General features: G+C 36.3%; 1 protein-coding gene across 1 annotated transcript; it reads right to left on the bottom strand.

The window, feature by feature from the left end:
- Window positions 1–3,352: 3,352 nt before the first annotated feature.
- LOC131052610 (thylakoid lumenal 19 kDa protein, chloroplastic) lies at window positions 3,353–4,420 on the bottom strand. Its single transcript, XM_057987209.2, has one exon. The coding sequence runs from the start codon at window positions 4,337–4,339 to the stop codon at window positions 3,584–3,586; it is 756 nt and encodes a 251-aa protein (XP_057843192.1). The 5' UTR covers window positions 4,340–4,420; the 3' UTR covers window positions 3,353–3,583.
- Window positions 4,421–18,857: the final 14,437 nt, after the last annotated feature.

Below are 18,857 nucleotides of genomic sequence, written 5' to 3' on the forward strand. Positions count from 1 at the left end.
ATAAATTCAAAATCAGATGTATCACAAATATTATAGTGATATATTGGTGAGTTTTTCAGTCAAAATCTTGGTCAACAAGAAATTCAACAACTCGTGACATTTTCATGAAAATATTGGGAATCCTACAGCTCTTTCATTCTCATCCTACAGCTCTCTCATCCCGATGATGGATCATTGAGAATGATCCAAAACGTTGATGCAAAAAAATTTACGCATTTGGAATCCAGAAACAAAGACAACAATTGGGAACCCTGCTGAGATACAATAAATTGCAATATTCTGAATATATCTGCTTTTATTCTATACACAATTTCTTTGTAATAGAAGAAAGCTATTTTATGTTGAGAAATCACAGACTAAGTCCTTTTCTTCTCATTCTCCAGATCTCTGCTATAGTAAGAGAATTTGGTACCCAATAATAAACCTTACAATATTTTTATTTTTTTTTATAAGTGTCTAAATTATCATTTATAAAAATAAGATTACACATATTTACAGACAAAAACAGGTGTGTGGATATAAAATCACACCCCTAGAGTCCACCCAAGGCTATAGCCTAAAGCATAACGAAAACATAAAAAAAAACATTCGTAAAACTGATGAACATAAGTTTACAAGTCCTAAACAACACCTTTTTAAATATTTTTAGTAATTGCCATGATCCTTAGGGCCCGTGGGAGCAAAAAAACCTAACACGTCAATTGAGGAAAGATTGTTATTGTTTGCTCTGTTTAGTGATATTGACTATTGTTCGAAAGATATCTGAACCAACATAACTCAAGATAAGGGTCACTCTTTGTTTAATTTATATTTGAGATATAGTTTAAGGCTAAGATTTTATTTTTTTTAAATAGTTTAAAAAATAAAATATGTATATTAAATGTTTATAAATATTTTATTAAATACGAATTTATAATTATAAATAACAATGTTTCTAGTTTTTGTTATTTATTTTATTAATTAGATAATGATGCGATGATGTATAATGACAATGAATAATGAATTTATTATTCTAAAATTGAACAGTAAACTTGTTTTGTATTTTTAAGCTGTAAATAAAAAAATATGTATATATTTATGATTTCTATATGCTTTTTGTACAGACAAACCTGAACCCAAGAAATTTGATTGCCATTTCTGCACATTGAACCCCCATGCCCAAACCCAAACCCCAACCTTCAGTTAAATATATGTGAACTATGATCCATCTATGTCAATGGAACCCATGCCATTGATAAGGCGTCCGTGGACTTGAGCTCCTTTAGCATTACTGTCCTAAGGAACAAACACAATTCACTCAGAAAAATCAGCAGAATGCAATCTTCTGCATCTAAATTCTATAAGCCTAGATCTCATAAAATGGCCTAGCAATCAGTTGGAACTCTTGAGCCCATATCAACTGTTTGATGAAGTCCTAAGCTCATATGCACTAAAGCAAATATAACTTAATATCCCCTGTTTATGCTAATTGTTTGGTAGCCAACATTGGTTCACAATGGTAACATTTCCTTGAGTAAAATACGATCGACAGAGAATCTCCAAGTTAAGCTTAAAATTTGAAAGATGTGCAGCATAGGTCGTCTCATATCTATTACAATGCAAGACACAGAGAAAAGACTGATTGCATTTTATAAAAAGTTGTCACAGTGCCTATATCCTTGTGAAAGTTTGCCAAAATAGGGTTATCGCATCTGTTTACCAGTACATTTTTTCAAACTGAGGAACAAACACCATCAATGAATGAAAAAAGGGCTGGTAAATCTACTTGTCTCCAAAAAGGGTAAAATATAAACCTACTCTGAAATAATGAAGTACAGATTTTTTGTTACAGACGCTATTGAACAAATTGGAATGATACACAGAAGATTCTCCAAACTCCTAACAGAACAGCTCCCAAAGGAAGAAGGTGACCCAATCTCATTGACAATTCACAACCCTGTTCCCATCACATGAACATTACATGAGTGACAATTCGTATCAAAAAGTTTGGCCAGTAGATCCTTAAGAGAGGCAAAACATCATGATCACTAGATTATGAGAACAATTTAAAACTGGCACTATTATCTTTTAGCTTCTATAAATCTAACAAGTATGGAGAGCTGTGAACAAAGAGGTGCAAATCTGATTAAATCTTGATAATGATTTAAGAGATTTTAACCTACAATTTCTTCTAAAAAGAGTGAGAGATAACAAAACTTACAAGAGCATTAACCAGCTAGCATGAAGCATCCTGGTACATGCTGCTATCTTTTCCAGGTATAATTCGCCATTGTTTTGGGGCTTTCCATGTCACCTATACAGTTGACAGTTTTTGTCATAATTCATCATATGTACAGGTTTGTATGTTGTCCCATAGACTTCGATTTGGATAAGCAAAAAGTTAGGATACGTTAGAAAACAAAAACCTGTTGGTTTCCCAGGTATGTCAAGGCAGATTGAAAAGAAAGAAAGTTTGGAAAAGACCTATTAGGAATGGGTGAGGGATTTTAATTGTGTTTAAAGTAATCAAGAAAGGTTTCATTTTTGTATGCGAAGCATTTTTGTTTGTGATTTACAATTGCAAATGTTTACTGGTTGGCAACATTGTTGTAAATGTAGTCCGACAAAAATAAAAACTTCACTTTTTAATTCTTTATCAATTTTGGTTTCACGCACAACAGTGTTAAGCCTTTTCTGGATCATTATGTCTATTACAATTCTCATAGTCAAGTTAATTACTACAGAAACTTGTTCTGACCAACCATGCTCCAACCGTATTCTGTATTATTATGTGCATCATCAATCTTGAATTCATTCACAAGGCTATGTTTTCAGTTCAAAGCATCGATCAGTTTTTCATTTCAACTGACCAACACTTGGACTCGAGAGGTGTTTTAAGTGATAGATACCTGGGGCGCAGGAGGATGGATACAATGACAGGGATGTCATTTCAAATCACAAAATGGGAGCAAATGAATAAGAATATGGTTATATTCTATATAATTATAGTGAAGAGAAGATGTGGGTACAGGAATAGGATCCTTCTCCCTCTACTGAAATCTGCTGGTGACTATAATTCAAGCCTTATCTCAAAAAGGGATATTAGACTGCATATTTCATTATATTTGTATCGCAAATATAGAAATTTTCTCCAGCAGTAATCAATTTGCAGTGTGCCCAATTAGGAGGTGTCACAAGCAAACGAAAAATCAACACATGGTAGGAATTATTGTATTCTAAGCTCAAAACAATCCCTGAACTTCGAACCATATAAAATGGTAGAACCGACCATCCTCTGGCATTAATCCTAGGATGGATCAAACAAAGGCTAATAAAAAACCATGCAATTGATTAGAACTAATTATCCTCTGAATTCAATCTTCAAGGGCTCAAAACGAACCTTAATTGAATCCCATATAATATAATAGAACTTATAATTCTCTGAGTTCAATTTACAGCAGTTAGAAAAGAAGCCTACTTTAAAACCACGTAATACAATACAACATATCACCTTATGAGTTGAAATCAAACCCTCTGCACAAAAGAGCAACTTACAGCCAATTACCCCAAATTTCTTCAAATGGGTGCGCTTAAATTCTCAAACCTAGGCAGAATCAGTCATACCCACAGTGGAAAAAGACTCGTGAATATGCTTAAGCATAGCTTCGTCCTTCGTCCAGTCCTGGGCCGGCGCATTAACAAAATGCGCGTACAATTTATTCTTGGCACACGTCACCGAAATAAGGCTGTGCGCCATCGGACTATCAATCTCAAAATCATAATAAACCTGTCCATTCGCCCCCCTCCTCTCGGTGGACTTCACACTGTTGGCACTCGATATAATATCCTGCAAATTGACATCGGAGAGTGACAAATTGTTCAAGACGCTGTCCATAGGAGCCAGGGTTCGAAATCCAGCGAGGAAAGTTAAATACTCCTTCTCAGCCTTTCGCTTAGGGTTATAAAATTCACTGTCTGTACCGTTTGTGCCCTTTTCCACTTTGGAGACAAGGCGCTCTTTCCAGCCACTGGGAACGTCATAAGTGTACTCTGCACTGTCTTTCTTGCTCGCATTGCCGCCATAGCCACCATAATTGGCGGCACTGGCTGCTGTTCCGTAGTATTTGGAGAACTCCTCTACCATCTCCCCTGCCATGGATGACTGGCTGCTTAGCACAACACAAATGGCAGCCGCTGCTGCCAGCGCTTTGTTGCATTTTGTGGGGAGCTCTGTTTTCACCTGCTGTGCACGAATGACAAGTTTTGCTGGGAATTTGTTGATGCCAAAATTGTTGCGAAGGTTTGTGGGGTTAATTTTGATGGAGGAGAATGTGAGCGAGCAGAACGATATCGCCGCCATTGAATTGGTCGGTGCATTTAACTTCGCCTGTTGCTGCTATATCTTTTTTAATTATCCATTCAGATTTTAAACAATTATTACCCATATACGGTTTATCCATATCTTGATTTATGGCCCATTGCGAAGTTCAGAATATCTATGCGTATTGCAACTGGAGTTCATTCTCAAGGACAAGAGCGAGGTCAATTTGTAAGTTGGGGGAAATTTGAGGGTGTATTAAATTTATTTATTTATTTTGATTAAAGGGTAAAAGGAGAGGTTTGAGAGTTTTTTTCCTTAAATTACAAGAATATAATTAGTAAAATAGTAGTTAGTTTATAGTCTATTAATATTAAACACAAGAGAAATCGTCTTAGTAAGATTCAAGAGGTAAACAAAAAATAACAATAGACAACTCAATAGTCTTAATTAGTAACCTACTCTTAAGTATTATTTATTTGAGACATCTAACTTCTAGTTCTAGAACTAGGACCAACACTTGCTTCAAACAAGTGTGGGGTAATCTTCTCCCAGAGTAATTTGATACTCTTGGTAAAATTATGAATTACAATTCTACTTAGCTCAATCACCATGTTAAGATTACTCTTGATTTCTATACTATACTTCTTTGAAATGGAAATCTCGTCATCTTGCATGATAATATCAATCGTCAAGAAGTTGTTTTCCTTAGTGATATTCCAATGATTAGATAGGATCTTCTCAACGTCCATTAAGATGAGCTCCATCATGTCCATTTTCTTGGCCAAAAGAGAGGTCTTGAGACTCACTTTGTTGAATTATAAGTAGAACAATTTGAGCATTTTGATGTGTGTCACAACCTACTTATACATTGCAACATACCTCTCAATGCCCATAGTTACAATTGACACCACAACTTCAATAGAGGTAGTTGAGTAAATTGTATCTTTAGATCCCGGGTCATACTTGAGGTCTTCTATTACCCACTAGAAACTTATACTCCTTGACCTTACGTTCCAACAACACTACTTTGCACTTCCCCTTAAGCTTCTAGTTTGGGGCGAACACCTCAACTTCTTGACAGTCATAATTAATCTTTACCCCAATTGTTTCCTTATTGTATTTCAATTTGCTTCTTCTAGAGTTTTCGCCCCATATTAAATTTCATCCATGATCATCAACAAGGATAACAAGAAGTAGGGGAGGATTAGCCAAGGTTGGGATCGCATTCACAAATTCTATTAAGGAATAAAGGTTTCTTGAAACTTAGATGTAATGTCCCCAATTTTGGCTTGGAATTGTTTGTGTTAGATTTTTGGAGAAATAAGAGAAAATTATTTAATTTAATATTATATAAGTTGTCTCATTATATTTATTTAAAAACATATGTGAGATGACTTTATATTTTATTAAATTAATAAAGTGACTTAAGAATAAAATAAAAATAATTAAAAAGTCACTTAAGAAATAATAAATTGTACCTACCCTCTTCTAGAAGGAATCTTATGATGGGTTATGAAAAGAATAAATAGAAGAAGGTAATTCATGGAGGATCATCAGTTGTTTGTTATCTTCTTACACATTGAGGTTGTGGAGCCAAGAGTTGTCCGCAGATTTGATCCTAGGGAACGATACCTCCCTTCGATCCGCATAACTAAGGAGGTGAAAGATCCTCTGAAGGGTTGCCTTGAGAGTGGGGAACATTTAGTTCTTCACATTGTGCTAATTGAAGATTTTCTTATCAGTCCATGGTGGATGATTTTGGTTGAGTCTTCAGATTTTGGTTTTGGTAATTTTCAGCTCTTCATTGGCTTATATGTGCAACGATTATTATTGAAGGCTAGCTGATTTCATTGGAGGGTAATTGGAGGTGAAATCGTGGAGCTAATTGCATATTTTATAGGTTTGAGACAAAGACCGATCAGCACCCTATGCACCTCGACTTTGCTCATATGTCATTATGGGAGCATCTTCTCAAAGAATTATAGACAACGATTTCAACTAGAAGGAAGGGCAATCCTCTTTGATTTATTTTGGAGGTGATTTGAATGAAGTTGCAGCTTGCATGTCAGTCTGAGTCAGATCCGAACCCTGCCTCCCTTTCCCATGATTTTATTCATATCTTCCATTTTGAACATCGAACTTGGCATAGGAAGATAGCGCCACACTTGGGAGAGGATAGCGATCGTTCCAAGGAGTCTAAAGGAGATCTTCGAGCTACTAATCATTTGTTATCAATCATTCACATCTGCAGCAACTCAAATTGGAGAATAGTTCGATTGGCATTAGGAGGGCTCTAAATATTTGGATATTGCTTGATTCTTCATCGCCACATTTAAGCGATTCATACCAGGTTCTTTGCATATAGAATTCATTGTAAATTTATTTGTTGTGCATAAGTTAATAAGTGTCATTTGTACTCAGAAGTCTGAGAATTAGTAATTGTATCAGCCCATGTGTTTGAGCTTTGTAATGTCATATTGAGCTATCATATGAATCGAGGTTTAAGGAGTTTGAGGCTGCACCTTATATGATTAATTTCTGAAAATGTATGACAACTATTTGACAAAATGACAGCTAGTAGATGTCCATGTTTGAGAGCTTCATTTATCTTCCAATACATCTAGGTTGTTGTCAAGCATTTCAATATTATCATACTTTCATGTGGAATTAGTGTTTGATGTCCCTTATACCAAACTGAAACTAAGACCAGCAAACTGAGACCCTGTTAACCAAGTGTTTGACGAAATATCTAGGCCAAAAGATCAGAATTTTTATATCAGAACTGACAAGGGACATTACACTAGACATTTTACGCTTGCTAAGTGATAATTGGGGAGAGAGGAAAGACTCTTAACACTAGGCACAATGATGGAGGGTTTAGAGATGATCGCATGTAATAACCCACTTAGCTTAACCCAAAAAATTTGACTATTTTTTTTTTTAAATCACTTATTCTTAATTGTGTCTTATTCAATCACATACTCAGGTACATCTATCCAAATGGGATAGGCATCCATCCAACTGGGATGGGCATCTAACCATGCGTGTTAGGCATCTATCCATACAAGACTAGGCATCTAACCATACGGGTTGGGCATTTGTCCATACGGTACATGAGGTTTCATCTATCCAATCTGAGATAGGCATCTACCCAAATAGGGTAGGCATCTATTCATAAAAATAGGATATGCTATGGCCAGAGACTTTAGACTCATCGGGACCATCTAGGTCTTGAGTCACTCTCTAAAGACTACACTCCCCTACTAGGAGTGTACCGAGGTCGCCATCCTTAGGAGCATAAAAGTAATTCCATAAACAAGCTTGAGTTCCACCTCGGAATTCGGCCTAAGGTCTCGGGAAGTCAAGCAAATCCATACGGGATTCCTTCTGAGAATGCATTGAATTAATCTTATCCTCCAGTTAGCATCATTTGTACCCTTTGATTGAGGGGCTTAAGGAGCATCGAAAGCCTTGAACAATTCACCCTTAACCAAATCCTAATCCCCATCCCTGAACGCCTGAGTACAAGGGACAACTTCGTCCCTAGACTGCCTACATACCCGTTTCGGTACGGGATCAAGGCATAAAGTATGTAGTTTTGGTTTCTAACTATGGTTTAATGTAAATTGTTTGGTGGGTACGCAACCCTTTCTAGGGTCAATGTCCCAGACAGTTTCTCTACGGTTGCTACCCACGATGGTAGCTCTTTAGCAAAAAGGCTCAAGATGGCCTTCTGCTTGTGGCCTAAAACAACTAAGTCCTATTTCCTATTAAATATGTCATCCTTAATCCGTTATCATCTGCTAAAATCGCCAAGATAAAATAAATTTTCAAAATCATAACACACAACCAAACCCTATTGGGGTTTTCTAAGGTTTAATTGAGCGGATGTAAATTCATTTAAGATTTATCTTTTTAGATTATCGATCCAAGGGGGATTACCCGCCCCTTGGATTTTAACTTCCAAATGACCTTTATTTCTCCCCGATGATTTAAAGGGACAATGCCACAGACGCCATTGTTGCAGCTTTGTTAGGCGTTAAGTGCATTAGTTCAACACGGTCCGGCATTACCCGTAAGCATGACCCAGAGGAACCATAGATATCGAACGTTGCTAAGGTTTTTAGTTTCAACTCCTCTTGTGCAACTCAACGGAGGTGCATGGGATATACCTTATATTGGAGATATGTCATTAATGTACTGCAACACTTCACATGGTGGCCTTATCTAGGTTGTTCAGGTTGGGTTGATGGTGTACATCACTTGCCATATTGTCGGCAACAACATTATTTGATTGGTTGAACCATCAGTTCTTAAAGATCATCAATGTGAAACTTCCTGACTAGGTTTTGAGATAGTTTGAAGAGGTTCAAGTTGTTCTAGAGGGTGCATCCTATTTTGCTAGATCAGCTCAGGAGGTATCAAATTTGGGACCTTGTATCAATGTGCAAGTGGTTGCAACAAAGTTTGAGTCTTTGTCCTGTCCAGTGGGGTTGGAGTGCGGGTGTGGTTGATCCAGGGATGACACCTCATTTTAACGTATGGTCACAACACATAGGCCCACACCTTTGGTGGATCCTATAGTTCCCATTGTCAAAGGGATTTTATAGTTGATGAGTCAATGACGAGGGGCTCAGGGTCATGATAGGGATGGTGACAGGGGTGAGGCAGGAGGTGGAGATGGAGGAGGTGACAAGGGTGGTAGGAGAGGATGAAGGATGGGTAGAGGTAGGAGAGGAGAAAGACTTGGAGGAAGAGATGAAGGGAGAGATGGGGGTGGATGGTGCAGTCACAACAGGAGTAATCCCTCAAAGAGAACGGTCTGGACCATTGAAATACAACACAAATAACTCAATGTGATAGAGGCAATGCGAGATCTGAATTATATTATATCAAGAATTCAATTACAACTACTAGCAACATGTGGGCTTACAAGATTCAACACAAAGGCCTAATTACAAACATGCTCAAATATAGTATCTGGGCTCAAGCAAGAATGTGAGCCAACTCTGGAACTCCTATCTCTATCCTCTTGCCTAAAAATTTATGTCTATCTACTTGATTACATTGATTTATATGATATTCATAACTCAAGGAAGATCCACGTCGGCCCAAGATGGAACAGATGTCGATGAATATGTAACGTGTAAAACAACCAAGTCGACCTCCACCAAAGGAATCCCTCTTAAAACAATATAGAATGTTGTGCGGACCCAAGGGTAGGTCATCCACATGCCAAGGAACATTAGAAGCAACAAAATTAGGCTCCACAAGCTATGGGAAAGATCCACAAGATTCTCCATTAGCAAATAGGTCCAGGTGGTTTCGGTGCTCTGAGCTAGAAAACTAATCCAGATTCTAGAAGCGATAACTTGTTGGAAAAATATCCAAACATCTCACGGACAAAGGATAAGGTAGATGTGTTGGTATTTTGGTATGGTTTTGTCATTGATGTCAACACCTACTAAAACACTAGCACTTTGGAGATCCAGCAGCATTCACTGGCAAGCAAGTAACTATTGCATAGTTACTGGTATATGGTTCACCAGCAGGATATAATGATCACCGACACTTGGAATGATATGGAAAACACCTGGTAATGTCAAAGACATCGTGTGGACACTTTGTTTTGAAGAAGTAATCATTGGTATATTCATATTTGCATATTTTCTTTTACCGGCAAATAGGTCCAGGGTTACCTAGGGTTACACCGACAGGTTTATCTTTTCCAGATCAGCAGCTATGGAGATGATTAATTATTGTTGTAAATGCTTTAAGCTGACATGTTTAATCGGTTATTGCATCGGATATTATATTGTTTGTAAAATGCTTTTATTGTAATATCTTGTAGAGCCGACCTACTAAAATTGGTCTTAGGTTATGGTATAAATGTAAGATCTTATTTGTAAGATCGAATGTGGAATGCAAAAAAGAATTGTGAGAAGGTATATGCGAGATTAAGCAGAGCTATACACAAAGACATCATTTGAAGGTGAAGCTAGGTTTTTGTGGAAGCATGTCAGCATTACACCGGTACTGAATACAGCATATGAAGATGTTATTTTATGCAGTACATTCTTATTGGATTTAACCATCCAACTGTAGTCAGTGTGACTCCCATTTTGTGATTGAGAAGTGAGCTCTAGGCTGTTGGCCTTTCTGCATGTGCAAACCCCATTTATGTACACTTACTATCTGCAGTAGTATCATCTGATTGTGGATAAGGTTTCCCACCGTGGTTTTTCCCCTTACAGGGTTTCCACATACAAATATTGGTGTTATGTGTTGTGGATGACTTTGTGTTTATGTTTCATGTATTAATCTTTACCGATATAGCAATTAACTGTTAACACTGTCTATCGGCATACTTAACTGGTTTACCGGTATTAAGCATTAAGTTGGTTAAGTTGTTTTTTGTTTGAATTTATTTGACAACTGATTCACCCCCCCCCCTCTCAGTTGTCTTCGGGACCTAACAATTGGTATCAGAGCTTAGTCCTCTTTTTGCAGAAGTTTAACAACTTGAGGAGACCCAATGTCTACTAATTATTTCAAGAATGACAGCCCTAAACTTGATGGATCCAACTATGGGATATGGAAGATCAGAATGGAGACACATCCGAATTGCATTGGTAAAGACATCTGGGAAGTTACAAAGAAAGGTTATACTGTTGTTGTAGTTGGTCAGCCCAGTCCAACTACCTTAGCTAAAGATGAGGAGAATGATTGCAAAGCAAGAGAAGCACTTTTGAGCGCATTATTAGATCAACAAATCATGGGATTATCAGATAGGTCTACTGCTAAAGTTATTTGGGATCATTTGGAAACACTAAATGAAGGAGATTCCACAGTCAAGATTGCAAAACTTGAAAGCTTCCGAGTCAGTATGAACATCTGAAAATGGAAGAAGATGAAAGGATTTCGGCTTTTATGGAAAGAATAAATGAAATTGTTTTGGGCATTAAATGTTGTGGAGGAACCTTGAGTGAGGATGAAATTGTTTCAAAGATTTTAAAAGGATTGCCACTGACATATAAAATGAAGGTTACTGCTATAAATGAGTTGAGAACAATGCCTAATACATCATTAACTAGGGATACATTGATTGGAAAACTTTCAGCTTTTAAAATTGAGGAATTTGATCATGTTGCTACTATAAAGACAGATTTGGCCTTTAAAGCATCAACATCATCTGCTCCATTTGACAAATCAGATTGGAAAGCCTTTTATGCAAGAGAACTTGAAGAAACTAGGAAGGAGAATGAAGAACTTGAAGAACTTGAAGCACTATTTGCAAGGAAAATGTCTAAAGGTCCAGTTGGAAGTAAGTATGAAGGTAAAGCACCCTTTAAATGTTTTAACTGCAACAAGATTGGTCATATGGCTTCGAGATGCCCTAATAGACATGCTAGACTAAGAGAAGAAGCTAGAAGAACATACAAGCCTAATCCTGAATATCAAAGATACAGATTTAAGAAGAACAAAGACAAATCTTGTTACATTCCTGATGAAGGTGTGACTGATAATTCTGATGAGGATCCAGTAGACAATGGATGGGTTTTTGTTGCTATAACAGAAGATCAACCAACACCTACTGCTCAACCGGTAGAACAATCCCTAGCAGCTAAAGTTGAAGTAAAGGATGAATGGATCATTGACTCAGGATGCTCACATCATATGACAGGGGAGACAAAGGTAAATTCTTGAACTTTCAAGAATACAATGGAGGTTTAGTAAGATTTGGAGATAAGAAAGCCTATTCAATCAAAGGTAAGGGTACAATATCTCTTGATGATAAGCATAACAATAACAATGTCTACTATGTTGAAGGATTAAAGCAAAATCTTTTAAGTGTTGGTCAATTGGTTGAGAAAGGATTTCAGTTACAATTTAAGAATGAAAAATGCAAAATCATAAATAGAACTGGTTTAGAAATTGCAACCATTAATCAGACTAGAGGTAATATCTTTCATTTGAATAACAGTGAAAAGGCATGCTTGATTGCACATATAGATGAAAGTTGGTTATGGCATAAGAGACTCTGTCATGTAAACTTTGATTGCATGGTAAAGATCAGTACTTCTAAGGCGGATAGAGATCTACCTAAAATTGTCAAACCTCAGAATACAATATGTAAGGAATGTCAATTTGGAAAACAAGTTAGAGCTAGTTTCAAAAGTATTCTAGAAAAATCCAATAATGCTCTTGATTTGATTCACACTGATTTATGTGGTCCAGCTAGAACTAAAAGCTTACAAGGTGATAGATATTTCATGCTAATTATTGATGATTATTCTAGAATGTGTTGGGTTACTTTTCTCAGAGAAAAATCAGAAGCACTTGGAAAGTTCAAACTGTTCAAAGCAATGGTTGAAAATGAAACCGGTAAGAAAATCAAATGTTTAAGATTAGATCAAGGAGGAGAATTCACATCTAAGGACTTTAATACATTCTGTGAAGTGAATGGAATCAGAAGACAACTATCAGCACCTCGGACACCACAGCAGAATGGAGTTGTTGAAAGGAAAAATAGAACTATCTTGGATGTAGCAAGAAGTATGTTATCTGAAGCAAATTTACCACATGTGTATTGGAGAGAAGCAGTCAACACAGTGGTCTATACATTCAACAAAGTTCACATCAAAGGTGAAACTGGTAAGACCCCTCATGAACTGTGGTTTGGTAATACTCCTACTCTCAAGTATTTCAGAATTTTCGGAAGTAAATGTTATATTAGAAGAGATGAGTATATTGGCAAATTTGATCCTAGAAGTGATGAAGGAATATTTCTTGGTTATTCATCAAAGAGCAAGGCATATAGATGTTTTAACAAAAGATTGCAGAAAATTGTTGAAAGTACAAATGTAAAATTTGATGAACAATTCAAAGGAACTTCAAGGTATATAGACTCTGAACCGGCAACAAAAATTGTGACAAATGAACCTACTCTAAATCCACCGGTATAGAATGAAGATCCAGTTACCTCGGTACCATCAGAGGATTCCACAGTAATTGAAGAACAACAACAAACTAAGACACCCCGGTATGTAAGATTGAATCATTCTGAAGATCAGATAATTGGAAACAAATTTAAAGGAGTTATGACAAGAGGAAGATTGGCAAATGAAGAGGTATGTCTTATTTCTCAAATTGAACCATCATCTGTTAATGAGGCATGTGAAGATTAATTTTGGATTAAAGCTATAGAAGAAGAATTAGAACAAATTGAGAAAAATAATACTTGGACATTAGTTCCCCGACCTAAAGATAAAAATGTAATTGGAACCAAATGGGTATTTAGAAATAAACTTAATGAAGATGGTAAGGTTGTCAGAAATTAAAAAAGACTAGTGTGTAAGGGATATTCTCAAAAAGAAGGAGTTGATTACAATGAAACCTTTGCACCGGTAGCTAGAATTGAGGCAGTCAGAATATTCTTGGCTTTTGCAGCACACAAGAACTACAAAGTTTATCAAATGGATATTAAATGTGCATTTTTGAATGGAGATCTTGAAGAGGAAGTATACATTGAACAACCTGATGGATTTTCTTTGACAGATGACAATGATATGGTTTGCAAGTTAAGAAAAGCTCTGTATGGACTAAAACAAGCCCCAAGAGCTTAGTATGCAAGGTTGGATAAGTATCTTTTAAAAATTGGTTTTACTAAAGGAAATGCAGACAACAATTTATATTACAAAATAACTAATGATGACATCTTGATTATAGAAGTATTTGTTGATGATATAATCTTTGGAGGAGAAGATGGATTATGTAAGGAATTTTCTATTAAAATGCAGCAAGAATTTGAAATGTCTATGATTGGAGAAATAAAATTCTTTTTAGGATTGCATATTTCACAGACTGACAAAGGTATATTTTTTAGTCAATCCAACTACTTGAAAGAGTTACTAAAGAAATTTGGGATGGAGAACTCTAAACCGGTAAGCACACCTATGACTACAAATGACAAATTATCTCAAAGGGATGAATCTACACCTGTTAATCCAACTAGATACAAATCTATGATAGGAGGTTTACTGTATTTGACACAAACCAGACCTGATATTATGAATGCAGTATGTATTGTTTCTAGATTTCAAAGTAATCCTAGAGAAAATCATGAATCGGCAGTAAAAAGGATTTTCCGGTACTTACAAGGCACTGCAAATCTTGGATTATGGTATCCTAGAGATGAAATTTTTTATCTATGTGCATACACAGATGCAAATTGGGCAGGAGATGTGGATGATAGAAAAAGCACCACTAGCGGAGCATTCTTTCTTGGAAAGAGATTAGTTTCTTGGTTGAGTAAGAAACAGAGTTGTACATCTTATCAACAGCAGAATCGGAATATGTTGCAGCAGCAACTAACTGTACACAGGTACTATGGCTTTAGCAAATGTTGAAAGACATAAAGATAAAATGAAAGGAACCTATTACTATATATTGTGATAACACTGCAGCAATTGATATATCTAAGAATCCGGTATTACACTCTAAAACAAAACATGTTTCTCTCAAACTGAATTTTCTAAGGGAAAAAGTTGAAGAAAAAGAGATAAAACTGGTTTATGTGAATACTAAAGAACAGCTTGCAGATATTTTCACAAAACCTTTGCCTAAGGAGACTTTTGAATATCTCTGAGATCAGCTTGGAGTCATACCATCACCGATAGAGACTTAGACAGTTGATGATTGTCATCAACCGGCAAAATTTACAAAGAAATCTTTTACTCCGGTCTTTGATGAGGAAGCTACTTCTCAGGGGGAATAGTTGGTATATTGAATTGACTGGTATTTTGTATATGAACTTAGTTTTATTATTATAACTTTGGCATTTGATGTCAAAGGGGGAGAGATATCTATGGAAAAACACATTATTTTTTAATGAGAGATTGGTATTGAAAAACTTTGGATAACACATGTTGCTCCCAGGGGGAGAGATTGTTGTTTAGGAGAGATTGTTGGTTTTGGGTATTTGGCATTTCTATTTTGGCACTTTGATGGTTTTTCCATCTTGTGTTGTCATCAATGCCAAAGGGGGAGATTGTTGGTATTTTGGTATGGTTTTGTCATTGATGTCAACACCTACTAAAACACTAGCACTTTGGAGATCTAGCAGCATTCACTAGCAAGCAAGTAACTATTGCACAGTTATTGGTATATGGTTCACTGGCAGGATATAATGATCACCGACACTTGGAATGATATGGAAGACACCTGGTAATGTCGAAGACATCGTGTGGACACTTTGTTTTGAAGAAGTAAACATTGGTATATTCATATTTTCATATTTGTTTTTACAGGCAAATAGGTCCAGGGTTACTTAGGGTTACACCGGCAGGTTTATCTTTTCCAGGTCAGCATGGCACGCTATGGAGATGATTAATTATTATTGTAAATGTTTTAAGCCGACATGTTTAATTGGTTATTGCATCAGATATTATATTGTTTGTAAAATGTTTTTATTGTAATATCTTGTAGAGCCGACCTACTAAAATTGGTCTTAGGTTATGGTATAAATGTAAGATCGAATGTGGAATGCGAAAAAGAATTGTGAGAAGGTATATGCGAGATTAAGCAGAGCTATACATGAAGACATCATTTGAAGGTGAAGCTAGGTTTTTGTGGAAGCATATTAGCATTACACTGGTACTGAATCCAGCATATGAAGATGCTATTTTGTGCAATACATTCTTATTGGATTTAACCATCCAATTGTAGTCAGTGTGACTCCAATTTTGTGATTGAGCAGTGAGCTCTAGGTTGTTGGCCTTTCTGCATGTGCAGACCCCATTTATGTACACTTACTATCTGCAGTAGTATCATCTGATTGTGGGTAAGGTTTCTCACTGTGGTTTTTCCCCTTACAGGGTTTCCACGTACAAATATTGGTGTTATGTGTTGTGGATGACTTTGTGTTTATGTTTCATGCATTAATCTTTACTGGTATAGTAATTAACTGTTAACACCGTCTACCGGCATACTTAACTAGTTTACCAGTATTAAGCATTAAGTTGGTTAAGTTGTTTTTGGTTTGAATTTATTTGACAACTGATTCAGCACCCCCCCCCCCTCTCAGTTGTCTCTGGGACCTAACAAGATGAACATGTCCACAAGAAAAATCCAGCTCCTCAAGGTCCAGTGTGCATATGCAAAGAAATGCAGAAAGAAATGCTAAAACTGCAAAACAAAAAGAAATTGTTTTTCTTTTGTTGATGCAAGATTCCCAAGAACCAGGGATGCTCTTACATCAATGGAGGTGGCAAGGGTGGTGAGGGTGTTGCTAGAGGAGATGCCCCAGTTGTAGCACCTAGTGGGGAAGGGTGTGAGGGGATGTACATTGATATTGGGGAGATTAGAAAGTTAGAGGATAGTGATAATTTCACTTCTAGATCATCCAGTACAGACAACTCTAAGGAGGATGAGGAGAGCAATGATGATGGTGATGAGGGGGGTGAATGCAAGGCAAATGGTAGCTGCAGAGAAGGGTTTGGAGGGTAGAGATGAAGTTGTAGTTGGTGCTATGGTGGAGGGAGTTATAGATAAGACTAAGGTAGAGAAAATTCTAGACTTGGAGGATGTACGAGTTGGGGAGGATATATTGCAAATTCCAAATACTTAAGCTATTAGGGGACAAATGCAAACATTAGAGGGACAAGGGAAGCATAGGTTAACATTTTCATAGGCACTTTATTGAACCTTTGAGTCATTTGTATCATTATGTTATACTTTGCATACAAGATGTAGTTTTGATGGTGACCTATATGATGTGTTTGTTTTTATATGCATGACGATGTGATTTACTATGATGGTTTATGATCTACACATGCTTTGTATATATGTTGTCTATCATGTATGTATAGATGTATGGATATGTTTTCATGTTTCTATGGTGATTCTATGTTCCTATGCTATAGATGATTTATGATTTTTACTTTTGGATATGTGAATGCAATCTATGGATGTCATTTTCATGTATGCAACTATATGATGATTGCTATGTTGCAAGGTGTGCGCCCCTAGTCTCCTTGTGTTGTGAAATACAACGCTCGAGTTTGTGACATGGCTTAACCGCCTCATGTGGATTCTATTAGTCTAGTAGATGTATCAGGCATTAACATGTCAATCTTTTGGTGCAACGACAACTGTACGTCTAACAAGTGGTATCAAAGCCTAGGTCATAGGTTCAAACCCCCTCACTTGTGATGGGGGGATTGGTGCAAGGTGTGTGCCCTTGGTCTCCTTGTGTTGTATAGCGTAGCACTCAAGTTTGTGACATGGCTTAACCGCCTGGATTCTATAAGTCTAGTGGTTGTATTGGGCATTAAGAGGTCAATCTTTAGTGCAATGACAACTGTAATTCTAACATGTTATATGCATAATGTGATTCTTTTGTAACTTATTGCATGATATGTATGTAATATGTGCTAACATGATCCTATATGCAAGATGGTGTACTTTTATTTCCTATGTTTATCATGGCGTAATGAAATGTGGATATTTGCCCTAATTCTAGTATGATATACTTATATTTTAACATGAATGCAAGATCTATTATTTTGTGTGCCAGAGTACATTATGCTTCATTACCCAATGCCTTGATAAAAGAAATGTTAGTATCAGAATGAATTGGCGAGAAATGAGTGAGATTGAATGATAGATGGTAGTCATAAATAGATATACCATCACGAATTATTGTGTCTCTATATAGCGCAACATTTTCATCATTGAGCCTTATTATGTATCAATGGAATTTCGTACACCAAGGTGTAAATGATATCCCATTGTGGAAACAAACACATAGGAGACAAGGAATGAATCCCTCCATTTTAGGGTTGTAGTACTAAGGGTCGAGGTATTTGTGATAGTCACAAGCATAGCTATCCTTCATTTTCATTTTTCATAGGATACTTGTCGAATGAATGTACCAACACAAACACCCAAAATACCTTTGCCCTAGAAGTTCATCAAATCACACCACAAACAACAATTAAAGAAAGAGGATCACAAAGCATATCAACTCATCTAGTCACTTGTGGACATCCTCGAGTAGCATAGGAACATAACTCGTCATAAATTGATAAAAATAAGACTAACTAGGATTAAAGCCAATGACCATATTGATCCATGTCATTGTTTTTATTGCTTGATGTGATGATTGATTCATTGATTATGGATGTCCATTTTCAGAGATTGAATACCCTGTGTAGACCAATCTGTCTAGTTTAGAGTGTACCCTTCCCTGGTTGAGACAAATTGATGATTAATTGATAGGTTTGGATAGATTTGATGACAAGACATTTGATCGGTTTGATTGCAAACTTTGATATTAATTTGTCTGTTAGTGATTTGTTGAATGCTTTTTGGTTATCTGTTTAAGTGTTTGATCTTCACGTAATAGTTTATTGCATCGATTTTTTAAGTTTTTTATGAGTTTTAGGGCTTTTTTAGGACTTTTTAAATTTTAGTGATATTTTTTAGGACTTTTTTGTATTTTTTCAACTTTTTTTCGATTTTTATTGTTTTTTCAAAACTTTTTATGATTTGCCCC

The sequence above is a fragment of the Cryptomeria japonica genome, chromosome 10 (assembly GCF_030272615.1).
Source record: "Cryptomeria japonica chromosome 10, Sugi_1.0, whole genome shotgun sequence".
NCBI classification, from domain to species: domain Eukaryota; kingdom Viridiplantae; phylum Streptophyta; class Pinopsida; order Cupressales; family Cupressaceae; genus Cryptomeria; species Cryptomeria japonica.